Below are 14,375 nucleotides of genomic sequence, written 5' to 3' on the forward strand. Positions count from 1 at the left end.
GGAATACTATTTTATTACTGTTTCTTCTTTTGTGTTTTAGTTATTTTTTAAAAAATAATATCTTTTTATTTCATGTACATTTGTTTTTTGTCTGTGTGAAGGTGTTGGATCCCCTGAATTGGAGTTCCAGGCAGTTATAAGTTGCTGGGAATTGAACCCATGTCCTCTGGAAGAACAGTTAGTGCTCTTAACCACTGACTCATCTCGTCAGATCCTCTTCTGTGTTTCACATTCTTCTGGTCAACTAAGCAAAGAATTGTCATATGTAAATTACTTTAAAACTTTTGAAAAGTAATAGCTTGGTTCTATAGGCTATGATGTCAAGAAAGTCATTAATAATACAGAAAATGTATACTTGGTTGAGTAGTAATTTAGTAGTAAATTAGTAGTGTGGGTAGAGAAAGGGACTCTTATTATAGTTATAGCCCTTGTCTGACTAATGCTGTGTTGAACAGTACTTTTGCCTTCTCCTGAAGTGCCATAGTCTTTTAGTCCTTTGCCCTTTTTGAAGTTTTTGAAGAGCAAGCACATACAAGGGAGCAGGTTAACTTCTGTCCTCTATGAACTTCACGAAGGAAACAATGTTACCTCTTACTCTACATAGGTCTAGCGTGTGGTGCAGGCTGTTTTCTGTTTGCTGATTGGTTCTTAGGACCCACTAGATGTTTGTAGACTTGCTCCCTGGATTCTTTTAAGTGATTTTAAACTTTAAGACATTGTATTTATTTTTAGGTGTATGGGTGTTTTGCCGGAATATGTCTGTTTGCCACTGTATGTACACTGCCTGAGGAGAAGGCCAGAAGAGGGGTCAGATCCCTAGGACTGCAGTTACAGACAGTTGTGAGCTGCCATGTGGGTGCTGGGAACTGAATCTAGGTGTTATTATAGAGCAGCCATTATTTTTTACTTCTGAGTCATCTCTCTTTATGTTGGAAGGAAATAAAAGTAAATTTTTTCTCCTACATTCCATCACAAAGGAGAGACTAATAATACATTTATGAAAAATTGAATATGAAATTCCAGGTATCTGTTTTAGGCTGTTAGTAATTGTTTTTACTAAGCTTCCATTTTTGTTTCTGGTCATTAGGAAACATTACCCTGGCTTTGATGATGGTTGGCCGAGGATCCAAGATACCCTGCATCTTTCTCAGTGCAGGTACAACAAAGAGGTTGCAGGTGACCACAGCTGATACAGGATTCCCTGAAAGTCAATCAAACAGTTATTTATATTACATAACATAAATTTGTCAGGTAATTATATCTGTCTATATAGTCAGCTGTGATAGAACGTGACAGAAGTGGCCAGTCATTAGTTTATTCTTCCTCTGAATCAAACGGAATGACAGAATAGAGGGACACTTAACCACATGCTGCAGAGGGTAAGACCTGAACCTTTTGGTTTTCCATGAAATACAAAGAGGTCTGATATTCAGCTTTTAGACACCATTTCTGCTTTCCTGAGAGCCTTGCACTGAAAATCATTGCTAACCTTGGTGTATGAGCATTTGTGTGTGTGCACAGAAGGTTGTGGGTGAAGAGGTAGACATTGTACCCTGAGCTGCTTTTATGTAAAGCACACATACTCTCCTACTGAATGCTTACCCAATTTTAATAAATTAAAAATCTTTTAATATATTTTCTGTTATTTTTAAAGTATTTCTACTGTAGAAATATGATACAAGTAAAAGAAAATATAGACTTGGAACTTTATGTATAACCATTTTTATTCAGACATATCTTTAAATTTAAAATATGGCACCAAACAACTCAAGCTGTAAAAGATTTAAGATGAATAAGATTATGGTGTGAATTGCAACTTCAACTCCCACAAGGAAGCTCAGTTCTCAGTGTATCTGAGGAACAGGGCCATGGTGACTAAACCTCAGAGCGGACATAGGATTGGCCCAACGTAGAACTGGCATCCTTGTAGAAAACAGAAGGGGTGGCAGAAGTATGCATGTCAGAGGCAAGGCCATGGGGCTCAGAAGGCAGCTGACTGCAGAGCAGACATCAGAGATCGGCAGTGGCCTTAGAACTGAGAAACAAGTTCCCATCTTTACACTGTGCACACTGGGGTGCACTTATGGCAGTGGAGCAGCTGGAGCAGACTGTGGCAAATATCAGGGATACATCACTCCTCTCTAGAAGTAAATCTAGATGTGCCTTGCACTTCAAAAGGAAGGGGGCTATGAAAGAAAAATCTACAAAGACGATATTTCTGTTGTTTGTAACTAACGCTCAGTTTGTACTCAAGCTAGACAACTTTGCAAGCCCCAAATGTTATTTTGATGCAGTCTATGAGTATTCAGGCATTAAGTCTATGAGCATTTAAGGCAAACTCAGTCTCCCAGCTGCGGGGATTACACTACAAACTCTTATGAATCTGACTAAACTCACCCACAAAACTTCATTTTTCCCTCTAGTAAAGATGACAGGACTCTTCAGGTCCATTCTAGTTCTAAAACCCATTTCTATTCTATGGTTGCATGTGATGATGTTGGTTGGCACTGGTAGTGGGGAACCAGCTGTTCCTTTTCCTTAAGTGCTGCTAATTCTGTCCTCAAAGTAAGAGACAAGGGTCAGGCTATCCAATTACCAGATAAAACTGCACCTTCAGTTCTTTTGTACCAGGAGCTAAGAAGGGATTTTTACCCTTGATCGGCATATTTACACTAATCAAGAGTGGGATGGATGAGGATACTTTCATGCATGCATTTTATGTTTGGTTTTCCCTCATCACTGTTCTCTCCCTCCCCATTGCTGGTGTTTCCCTTCATCTTGAAAAACAGCATCTCTTCTTTAAAATCTTTCATTTTTAAAATCTGGATTCTACATATTGAGAAAATAATATTTGTCTCTCAGAATCAGGCTTATTTTACTTATCATAGTGATATATAAATTTATTATTTTCCTAAAAAAGTAATTTCATTCTTTGTGTTCAAATAACATTCCATTTTGTATATAAGCTACGTTTTCTGTAACTACTCACCTACTGATGGACTTCAGACTGCATCCATAACTTGGCTCCTATGAATAGTGTTCTTATAGTGAATATGGTTATGAGGGGACCTCCTTTTTATGCTGATTGAGATTCTGGGCTATATGGTATTTCTGTTCTCTAGTTTCTCTCTCTCTCTCCAAAACTCCACAGTGATTTTCATAGTAGCTGGGCTAACTTGCATTCTTGCTTATATTTGTTTCTTTTTTTATTTTCTGATGATAGCTGTTCTGACTGATCTGAAATAGAGTATCAATTTAATTTTAATTTACATTTCCATGATGGTTAGGGGTGCAGTACATTTTTCAATTTGAGAATTGTCTGTAAAATTCTTTTACATTTATTGATTTAATTATTTTGGCATTTTTGTTAATTTACATATTCAGGATATCAATCCCCTGTCAATACTACTCTCCTGTTTCTTTTGTTGTGTCTCTTTTCCTTTTAATTTCATGTAATCCCATATGTCAGTTCTTGTTACTATTTCCTGTGTTGTTGGATCCCAGTAACAAAGTCATCGCCTGTGCCTCCTCTATCCTGAACTGTTTCCATAGCAGTTTCAAAGTTTCAGGTCTTCCATTAAGGTTTCAATCTGTTCTGTGCTGACGTGTACAGGGACCTACTTTCATTCTATTTGTGGATATCGAATTTCCCAGAACCATTTGTTGAAGAGGCTCTTATATCCTCCCAACATCACTTTTTGGCACCTTTTTTCAAAATTCAGTTGACTGTTGAGTCTGGAGAGATAGCTCAGTGGTTAAGGACATATACTTCTCCTCAAAAGAACCCAAATTTGGTTTCAATCACTCACATCAGACAGCTCACAATAGCCTGTAACTCCAGCTTCAGGGGATCAGATGCTTATGGTTTCTGTGGGCACCTATACTCATGAGCTTGTACCCACACAGACACACTTGCATATACATAATAATAATAGAATAAATCTTTAAAAGAGCCAGTTGGCTGTAGCTCTACAGGTTTATGCCTGCATCCTTTATGCTATACTTTTGGTTTATGTATCTCAGTTCTTTTTGTCTTTTCTTTTTTATGTATATATAGAGTACATGTGTATGTGTATGTATGCTTATATGTTTGTGGGAGTATATATGTACATTTATATGTGTATGTATGTGTGTGGGGGGCTGAGTTTGATATTAGGAATCATCTTTGGTCATCTTTCACAGGGTTTCTTAATTAAACCAGAGCTTGCTGATGTGTCCAGTCTCAATAGCCAGCATGCTCTGGTGATCTTGTCTCTCTGTCTTCTGAGGCTGGAATTACAGGTAAGTTGCCACATCTACCTGGCAATTACTGGTTTTTGGGAATCTGAACTCTGGTCTTGATTATGTGGCAAGTGCTTAAACTAACAAGTCATTTTCCTAGCTTCGTGTATCTCTTCTTAAAGCCAGGATGAGGCTGTTTTATACACTATGACTCTATAATTTGAAACCAGGTATAATGTGATATCTCCATACAACATTGCTCTTTTGGCTCAGGATTGTTTTGGGTATTGGGGTTTTTTATTTTCATTTGAATTTTAGGAATCCCCTCCCCATATTCTATGAAGAATGTTACTGGAATTCTGATGGAAGCTGCATTAAATGTGCAAGTCATTTTCAGCAACATGGGGTGTCTTTCTATCTGCCAGTGTCTTCAGTTTCCTTCTTCAGTGTCCCAAAGTTTCCACTGTGGGAGTCTTTCATTGTCCTAGCTAGGTTTATTCTTAGCTATGTGTTTTTTTTTTTTTTTAAATTTTTATCTTTGAAAGCAATTGTGAATATTTTTTTCCCCTTCTGATTTCTTTACCAGCACATTCATTACAATATGAAGAAAGTATAGAATTTTGTACCCTACTTTGCTGAATTTACCAGGTCTAAGAGTTTTCAGGTGGAGCCTTAGGATCTTTTAAGTATAGGATCATATCATCTATAAAGCAGGATAATTTGAGTCCTTCTTCCCAGCCTGCACTTTTCTTCCTCTTGCTTGCCTCTGTTCTAGCTAAGACTTCTAAGCACTGTAACGAGTAAGAATGGACACCTTGCCTCATTCTGGAGTTAAAGACATACGTTTAGCTTTATCCCTTTTACTTAATGTTGGTTATAGATTTGCCACATGCTGACATATTGTCCTTCTTCCTAGTTTCCTCATGGCTGAGTCTTTGTTAGAGGCCCTTTCTGTATCTAGTTAGACAGTCACTAGAATGCAAGTTTTCCCCATTCCTCAGAGGTCCCCCAAACTTAACTAGAAGCTTCTTTCAATCACAATTTTATTATTTTGAATTTTTTTCTGGCTAGTTGGCTAAGAGTTTGAAAACTACATTTGATTATTAAGTATCAGTTTTTTTTTTTTTTAAAGTTGACTCTTTCTTTGTATTTTTTTACTCTTGATTCTGGGTCTGGCTTGTTCTTGTCCTAAGGCCTTGAGAAATACTAAGTTCTTTATTTGAGAACACTTTATTATTTATTAAAGCACTTATATCTATAAATATCCTCCTCAGAGGTACCCTTATTGTATTCTAAAAGTCTATAAAGTTACATTTTCGCTGGATGGTGGTTGTACATGCCTTTAATCCCAATACTAGAAAGGCAGAGGAAGGAGAGTATCTGTGAGTTTGAGGCCAGCCTGGTTTACAAAACGAGTTCCAGGACAGCAAGAACTGTTACACAGAGAAACCATATCTTAAAAAAAAAGAAGTTACGTCTTTTAGTTTCACTAGTTTTTAAGACTGGATTTCTTCAATAACCCATTAATCAATCAAGAATATACTATCCAGTTTCCTTGTGTCTGTATAGTTTCTCTTACTATTTATTTCAAGTTTTATTCTATTATGATATGGGAGAAAAATTATTTTAATTTTAAAACTTGTTAAGACTTACATTATGACTTAATATGTGAGCTACTTTGGAAAGTCTTCCATGGAGAGCTGAGAAGAATGTGTACTCCGCCATGGGAATGGACATTCTGTATATGTCTGCTACTTCCATTAGCTCTAAGGTACAGTTTGCCTTTGAAGTTTCTTTGCTGACTTTTGTCTGAATGATCCATCTACTGAAGAGAGTTGGATATTTAAGTCACTACTGTTCTATCTAGACCCCTCTATCTCTTTATGCCCAGGAATGCTTGTTTTATGAAACTGTGTGCATCAACTTCTGGTTTATCGCTTTGCCTGATTTGGCTTGAAGTCTGCTTTGTCTCATAAGGCGTAGGTTCTCTTGCTTGCTTTTGACTTCAATTTGCTTAGTATATTAATCTCTATTTTTTCATCTTCAATCTCTGTGAATCTTTTCCATTAAAGTATGATTCTTACAGACAGACAATAAACAGTAGGATCTTATATTTAAAAAAAAATTTTATCATTTTAAAATTTAACTGTATGTGTATGCTATGAGCGTGTAAGTATCAGAGGAGGTCATAAGGAGGTACTGGATCCCCTGACAAGGGTGCTAGGAACTGAGTCCAGGATCTTTGGGAGAGCACCAAGAGCTCTGAACTGCTGAGCTCCTCTCTAGACTAGGGTCTCTTGTGGTTTTTTGTTTTGTTTTGGGTTTTTTTGAGACAGGGTTTCTCTGTTAACAGCCCTAGCTGTCCTGGAACTTGCTTTGTAAACCAGGCTGGCCTCAAACTCACAGATATCCTCCTGCCTCTGTCTCCAGAGTACTGGAACTAAAGGTATGCAACACCATGCAGGGCTCTAGGACCTTGTATTTTAATGTAATCAACCAGTGGACATCTTCAATTGGAGAGTTAAAACTATGTTTAGATTGTTGAGATAAACTTTTTTAAAAGTTGTGGATAGTAATAAATGATATCAATAATTTCAACAGACAAATGAGGTGTCCAACAGAACAACAGACATCCCCCTGATCTTGCGACAGGTTCTTGTCAATTAGCCAAGCTTGTCTTGGAACTTGTGATCATCAGCTTCAGCTTTTCAAGTGCTAGGATTACAAGGACTTGCACCACCATACTCCATATAACAATGACTTTTTCTTCTTTTGTTTTTTAAGTTTGTGTGTGTGTGTGTGTGTGTGTGTGTGTGTTGTGTGTGTGTATAAGCTATGTGTGTTTGTAGGTGCCTTCAAAGGTGAGAGGAGATCATTGGATCCTTACAATACGTTGTTAGCTACCCAGTGTAGGTGCTGGGAATCAAAGTAAGGCATTTACAAAAGCATCAAGTGCTCTTAACCACTGAGCCATCTCTCTAGCTTGACAGCAGATTCTCAGTAAGTACGTTACTTCTCCCTTACCTCAAAATACATTACCACATGATTATAAAACTACTATACTACTTTAATTTTATAATTAGAAATAATATTTTTATTTATTCATTTACTGTGTGTGTGAGCACACATATGCATTCATGTCCTGCTGTGTATGTGGAGGTCAGAAGACAAGTTTTCAGAGCTGGTCATCTCCTTCGATCATGTGGGTCATGATCATGTAATGTCCTGACTGACATTAGGTCATCAGGGTTGGTAACAGATGCCTTTATCTGCTGAGCCAGCTCACGAGCTACAATTTTAAAAATGCATTGTTTCATAGAAGAAAAGTAAGTGAAGGATTATTAATTAGTAAATTCTGACTATTTCTGCATAGTAGTTATGACAATAAATAACATTTATTTGTTCTTATATATATTTCTAAGTTTTTATAAAGAGGTTTTAATTTTATTCTATTTTTCAAGATAGGGTTTCTCTGTGTAGTTCTGGCCATCCTAGAACTTGCTCTGTAGACCAGGCTGGCCTCAAACTCAGAGAGATCACCTGTCTCTGCCTCCCGAGTGCTGGGATTAAAAACATATGCCACCACTGCCCAGCTCAAAAGTAATTTTTAATTTAATTTGTTTTTATTTATTTTATTGCGTGTATGTGTATGTGCCATAGCACACACGTGAAGGTCACAGGCCAACTTGTGGGAGTTGGTTCTCTCTCTCTCTACCATGTGTGTTCAGGGCTTTGAACTCAGGTTATCAGGCTTGGTTGCAGGTGCCTTAATGCACTGAGCCATTCTGACAACCTCATTTCCATGTTTTTACAGAGAACATGTAATTTTAAAAAGTTAAAAATTATAATATGTGAAACTCTTACATTGGCCATAACTTGCTAAGATTGGTGAAAATCTTTAAGTACATGGTCTTCAAGAAAGCAGAAAAAACACTCTTGAAACTGAAAGTCCTCGTCAGAGGAATACCTTTGCTTTAGGTAGGATCTGGACATGTGAGTTGTTGCTGCCCTCTTTTGGTTCATCCAGGTGCAATGGAAGGTGTTTCAAATAGAAACAGTGATTTGAAGAGGGCTTTTAATTTTGTAGTTTCTGTGGAACATTCATATATCATCAAGAATGGGTTTCCACAATAGTGAAATTTGCTCTAATATCAAATAGTCTAATCCGTATGTTAAGTCGCGCATATGAGAAAGCAGTCTCTTTCAGTCGACAAAATGAAGCTAGGAAAAGGAGCTGATTTTTTTTTATAGAATAGTTTTCAGAGTATCTGGGGGAATATTAGAGGTCTTAGGTTTAGTTGTATGCCACAGATTTTTAAGGTTGCTTTACTTATATTTCGTCTTAGTATTTTCTGAATGACACAAGTCTATTTTTATGCTTATGGAATGGATAGGGTTTAAAATGTTAAGACTTAAAATTCGTCTGCCTGTTTCTTTTTTTAAAAAAAATAATTCTGAGATCCACTGAATATAAAAAGCAAATAAATCTTCAAATCCTGTAAGATTTGTGAGTCTGAAAGGATAAGTAGTTACTTTTCTGAAGAATTGGTGTTAATAAAATGGGGACTTGAGCAGAATTATTACAGGATTTTAATTTTTAAGACTAGATATTGATAGCCAAGACTGGCCTTGAACCTGTGGTGATCCTCCTGCTTCAGCCTCACCAGAGATGGAATTATAAGTATAATTAAAGGATATTTTTTAAAAAATAACAAGTAGATACGTAAAGTTCCAAACTGCTTTAAAATTGATCAAGATTCATAAAGACTTAAGATGCATGGCTGCAAGTAATAAAAACTGAATTAACAAATTCTTAGAAACTGGACTACCTTGGTTTTCTACAGTCTAAACACTCAAGCTTCTGTTAGGGGGCGATGCTAATGTCAGACAGATGACATGTCAAAGGTGGCTGAGGTGTACCAGGATCAGCAACTCTGCCTCCCTCCCCATATCATCCCAAGACCAGAAGCACAGCTGTGTTTATTTGCATCCAGACAAGATCTTTCTATGTAGCCCAGGCTGGCTTCATTTCATGATATTCCTGCCTCAGCCACTGAGTACTAAAATTACAGGTATGTATTGTCATGCCTGGCTATATGTGTTCTAGAAGTTTCATGTTTGGTAGTACTTCTAGTTGTGAGATCTATTTAGAATGTATATATATCCACTTAGATTTGGATATTATCTTAGACTGAGGACAGTGTCCTGGAAGAACATTCTAGTTGAACTAGGTGTTAGTCCTGTTTTATAGGTGAAGAACTAGCCTCAGAGAAGGTAAGTAGTTTGCCAATTAGTAAGGCTGTTCAGATTATAAATCAAGTGATGTTGACTAGACACTGGCAATCTGAGAAGCCTTTTTTTTTTGGGTCATTTTTCTAGAAAATGGAGAAAATAATTTTAATGATTCTTACCTGGTAGTGCAAAAATAATTTTTCTTACACCATCAATATCCAAAGTTGCAAATGTTGTTGGCAAGCTAGAAAAAAAAAAGAGTATACTTGTTTGTGATTGCTAAATAACAGAAGAGGTAAAGCCAATGCTCTAATTTTCTTGTTGAGTGATTCACTTACCATAGAAAACTCTTCTGTTGACTTTAACCCTTTCTACTCTGAAGTCATGTCTTTAGGACCATCTGTTTTCAAGTATCCAAACTCCCAATTTTCTGTTCCTCACTTTTTTCCCTTCTTCTCAGTGCCATAGGAACATATTCCAAATTCTGATGTTTTCAATTGCCCCCATCCCTCTACTCAATGATGTTTATAATATTTTTGTTGGAGATTTTGTTGGCAGCAAGTGCCTTTACCCAACTGGCTTCTTGGATTGATCTTTAAAAACAGATCATTCAGCCAGGCAGTGGTGGCTCACACCTTTAAGCCCTGCACTTAGGAGGCAGAGGCAGGTGGATCTCTGAGTTCAAGGCCAGCTTGGTCTACAAAGTGAGTTCCAGGATAGCCAGACCATTACATAGAGAAACCCTGCCTCAAAAAGCCAAAAACAAAAAACCACAAAGCAAACCAAAGAAAGCCAACCAACCAAACAAACAAAAAACAACAAAAAAAGTCCAGCTCCTTCATTCATTACTCTTTATTATGATATAGTAGCAGTAGCAATTCTGAAAGAGCTATAGCTGCATTAATCTGTCATAATACAGTGATGTCAGATTCGGATCAAGTTGCTGTGTTCCTGTGCTCCTCACTTTGGTTATTCCATACTTGTAGAGTTGTACCATCAATAATAACAGCATCAATTATTATTATTTAAGGATAATATTTATGTATCACACTCAATATTTTATTTAAGTCTCACAGCAACAGCAAAAGATAACATTTGTCATAGTATCTGGTAGATGTGAAAACTGAAACTAGGAGATATTAAAAAATTGGCTCAATCTTACTTAGTTACTAAGATTTTATAAAAATAAATAATTTGAACTAAGGTCATTTTAACTTTAAAGTTTCATATTGGAAAAAGTCAGCATTGGATAATCTATAATAGAGTTAGTACTTGGACTTTGGGTCTTCTGTTTTTTTTCCTTACTCCCTGATTCTTTGCTATGTAATAGAATAAGATTAGATTATAGATAGGCAACTCAGCAATGATTATTACTGCTTGACAAAAGTAAGATCCCATAAACATTTTTTGAGAACAACTACACTTGCTATAGATGACCCATGGCAGAATTTGGTATTTTTTCCTTTATATTTTTAAGATCTCTCTCTCTCCCCCCCACCCGGTGTGTGTGTGTGTGTGTGTGTGTGCGCGCATGCGGAGGTCAGAGGTTGGCAGTAAGAGTCTTCTTCTATGCTCTTCACCTACTTTTTGAGGGTTCTCACTAACCTGTAGCTCAGTGATTAGCATCCTCCTGTCTGCTTCCTGCCAATGTTTGATGTGGTACTGGGGAATCTCATCTCAGGTCACCATGCTGTGTGGCAAGCAGTTCATTGACTGAGCCATCTCCCCAGTTGCCTGAGTATCTTTTCTTTAAAACCAAAGACATAATTGTATTTGGAATGCGCTGTATGTGGAAAGGGCAAAGCTAACTTATTTGATTTTCTGTTTCTTTTTTGTTCCACCAGCAAGCAGAACAAACTATTTCTAAGTTTTTCTTACATTTAGCTATGTGTAGGATTCTGGCCAGTTAAAGGAAGACAACTTAAATTTTCAAACCACTCTGTTATAGCAAAGTAGCTCATGAACAACTATATTTAAAGGCAATATCAAGTATAAGGGCACTTTAAATTTTCTTTACATCCTAAAGACATAATTTCTTCAAAGGTACTCACTTAAAAAAGATTGTATTTACAACAGAACATTTTAACCTCAGGAATTACTATCACAAAGGTCTGGCGGCTGGAAGTTAGCTCTGTAAAGCCATTTTCTTGGAATCTAACACATACTGATTATTCTGAAATTAGAATTAACCAAATTTATGTACTGAATGAGGTCCCAAAGTGAAAGGATTTTAGGGGAGAAAAAGAAACAGGAGGAACTGAAGCACTACTAAAGTTGAGAGTGGTAAACAATGAACTAGGGAGTATAAAAATCACCATCACAAGCTGTATTTAACATTACAGATATCACACAAATAATTTTCCACAGGTGAAAATAAATTATATAAATTTCCTTCCCTACAAAGGCAAAAATCAAATCTATGTTTGACATTAGTGAGAAGCACACTGATAATCTTTTGGGATGTCTTCTGTCTCTAATCAAACCACTGCTGGCCAAAAGGACAGGGAAAGTTCAGCATACAGCACTAGCATATGCTAGGCTGTTATTGACTTATTTGGTGCTTGTGTATGTGCATGCCAGCATGTATGTGCAAGTCAGAGGACAGCAGCAGGATGCAGTTCTTTCTCTTTCCTTCTGTTACATGGTTGTAGTGATTGAACTCTAGTTCTCAGGTTTGTTGGCAAGTACTTTTACCTACTAAGCGAGCTTGCTGGCCCCAAATGTTATTCTTAATAGAATAATTCAAATCTCATAGTTTCAAAACCAAAAGGGTTTTTTTCCCCTAGTAATAGATAGATTGGGGGCACATTCAATAGCTATGTACAGAGATATACTGCAAAGAATCCTATAAAATTGAGGAGAACACCATATGGTTAATTTTCTTTAAAGATTTATTTTATGTATATGAGTGTTTTGTCTGCATATATGACATGCACCATGCGCATGCCTGTGTTTGCAGAGGCCAGAAGAAGTTATTGGATTCTCCTGGAACGAGAGTTATAGATGGTTGTGAGCTGCCATGTAGGTGCCAGGAACCCAAGGTCTTCTGCAAGAACAGTGTGTCCTTAATGGCTGATCTATTCTTCTAGCCCCTTTAGGGTTATGTTAATCTTAGCTTTGTACTAAAGAAGTTAAATTATGAAGGTAAAGCCTAATCTTTGTCCTAGAACTGAAACCAGTATTAAAAAAATCTTGAGGATGTTAGAACATGATGTTACTTGACTTTGGGGAACTGGGTTAAAAAACCTACTTTATTTCCCACAGTTCCATGTCACTCCAATGGTAAGCTCCATGTCACTCTTTCTCATGGTTCATGAGTCCCTATCAGAGTATAATCCTAAATTAAAGCATCATTATTGCTTTCTGTGACATCCTGAACATGTGCCAAAACACTCCTCCACACACTGAGGTATGAACAGGTACTCAGAGGTACTGATTCAAGGGATCTAAGAGAGCAGCTTTCTTGCTTGAAGACCAAGTGTTTTATTAACACTGCTATCGGGCATTCTTTGAGGATTTACAGCCTGCAGGACCTTTTCCCAGCAGGTCTTTCTCGGAAGTTACTAGCTTTTAGGAAATGTGAAAATCTTTCTGTATGACTATTTTATTTTCTTCTTGGAAAAGATGGGAAGCAATGTTAAAAACCATTATGAAGTATTTATGTGAAGCAATTGAGTCTGGACCTAGACTAGAGAAACATGTTCAGTAACAAGTGAAGGAAGAATCATTCTGCCTACTTGACAGGAAAATTGATCCAGTTTCTCCAACAAGTCAGTGGCAGAAATAAAAAACAAAACCAAAACACACTAAGATAACCACCATCACCACTACCACCTCCTCCTCCCTCCAACCATCACCACCACCCCACCATCCCAAATCTAACAGCAAAAGGTTAGAGATTTAATCACTAAGCGCAAAATGTGTGGATTTGATTGGATCCTGAATTAGAACAACTATTAAAAAGCATTCTTTCTCTTGACATTTAGGAGACTTTGATACTGATTATGATATTAAGTTATATGAAAAATTATTTATATTTTTAGATAAGACAATATTATTGTATTTATATAGGTCAGTGTTCTTGTTATTCTGATTTAAGAAAATGACATGCTGTCTAGAATTAGCTTTAAAACAATCTAGCTTCATCTCCCCAAAAGAGGCTGGGGAATTGATAAAGCAGATATAACTGCAGGCCGGTAGTAATGACTTTAGTCATGGGCATGTGTTTGGGTTCATTGTTTTTCTACTTCCCTGTATATTTTAGAAATTTCATGCTAAACTATTTTTAAAAAGAATGAAGCTGTAGGGAGAAAAAGAGGGAAAGGTACTAGACATGGTAATTAAAAAGGAAACAAAGTTAGAAAATTGCTTTGCTTTGCTTATACCAAGCTCACTGATTCATAAAATGAAATCTTATTTCACACTGGAACTGAACATATGAAAAGGATTCTAGTACTAAAATATTTTCTTTATTAAAATGAATAACCCATAATAAAAATTATAAAAACAAAGCATTTAAAACTTAATTAGTTAAAGCAATCCAAATAATCTAATATATTATATAAAATTATTTTCATACCCTGGCTTCATAAAAACTCTGCCAAAATGGATCTGCGCGTGAAGATCAATGTCCAGCACCTGCTTGAGATAGTCCTGCAAACATGAAAAACAGTTACTTTATTTTCAGACATTTTAGTATCCGACTTTTAACACAGTAATGGAAATAAAATTGATTTATGATAGAGAAGAACATCTTTGCTATTTTTATGAAGTTGCTTTGCTTAACTCAACTAATCATTCCTCACCCACTCATTTACTCATCTAATAATTATTTTTGGGGTGCTTTGTTTATGTAGAGTATCAGTTGAGGCTCAAGGAAATATAACTCAAATAAAAGAGATATTTTCCCTGCCTCCCTAGAA

The 14,375-nt window shown here is 36.5% G+C and overlaps 1 protein-coding gene across 15 annotated transcripts in view; it reads right to left on the minus strand.

Annotated features, from left to right (window-relative positions):
* Gphn (gephyrin) overlaps positions 1-14,375 on the minus strand; it is a 351,833-nt gene that overhangs the window by 3,357 nt on the left and 334,101 nt on the right. For all 15 annotated transcript variants that reach the window (XM_087911715.1, XM_087911713.1, XM_087911716.1 and 12 more), the window contains 3 exons: positions 14,033-14,106; positions 9,633-9,697; positions 1,098-1,201 (listed from right to left, as the gene is read on the minus strand). In XM_087911715.1, coding sequence (XP_087767841.1) covers positions 1,098-1,201; positions 9,633-9,697; positions 14,033-14,106 — 243 coding nt within the window. The remainder of the gene's footprint in view (positions 1-1,097; positions 1,202-9,632; positions 9,698-14,032; positions 14,107-14,375) is intronic.

The sequence above is a fragment of the Myodes glareolus genome, chromosome 11 (genome assembly GCF_982192425.1).
Source record: "Myodes glareolus chromosome 11, mMyoGla1.1, whole genome shotgun sequence".
Taxonomy (NCBI): Eukaryota; Metazoa; Chordata; class Mammalia; order Rodentia; family Cricetidae; genus Myodes; species Myodes glareolus.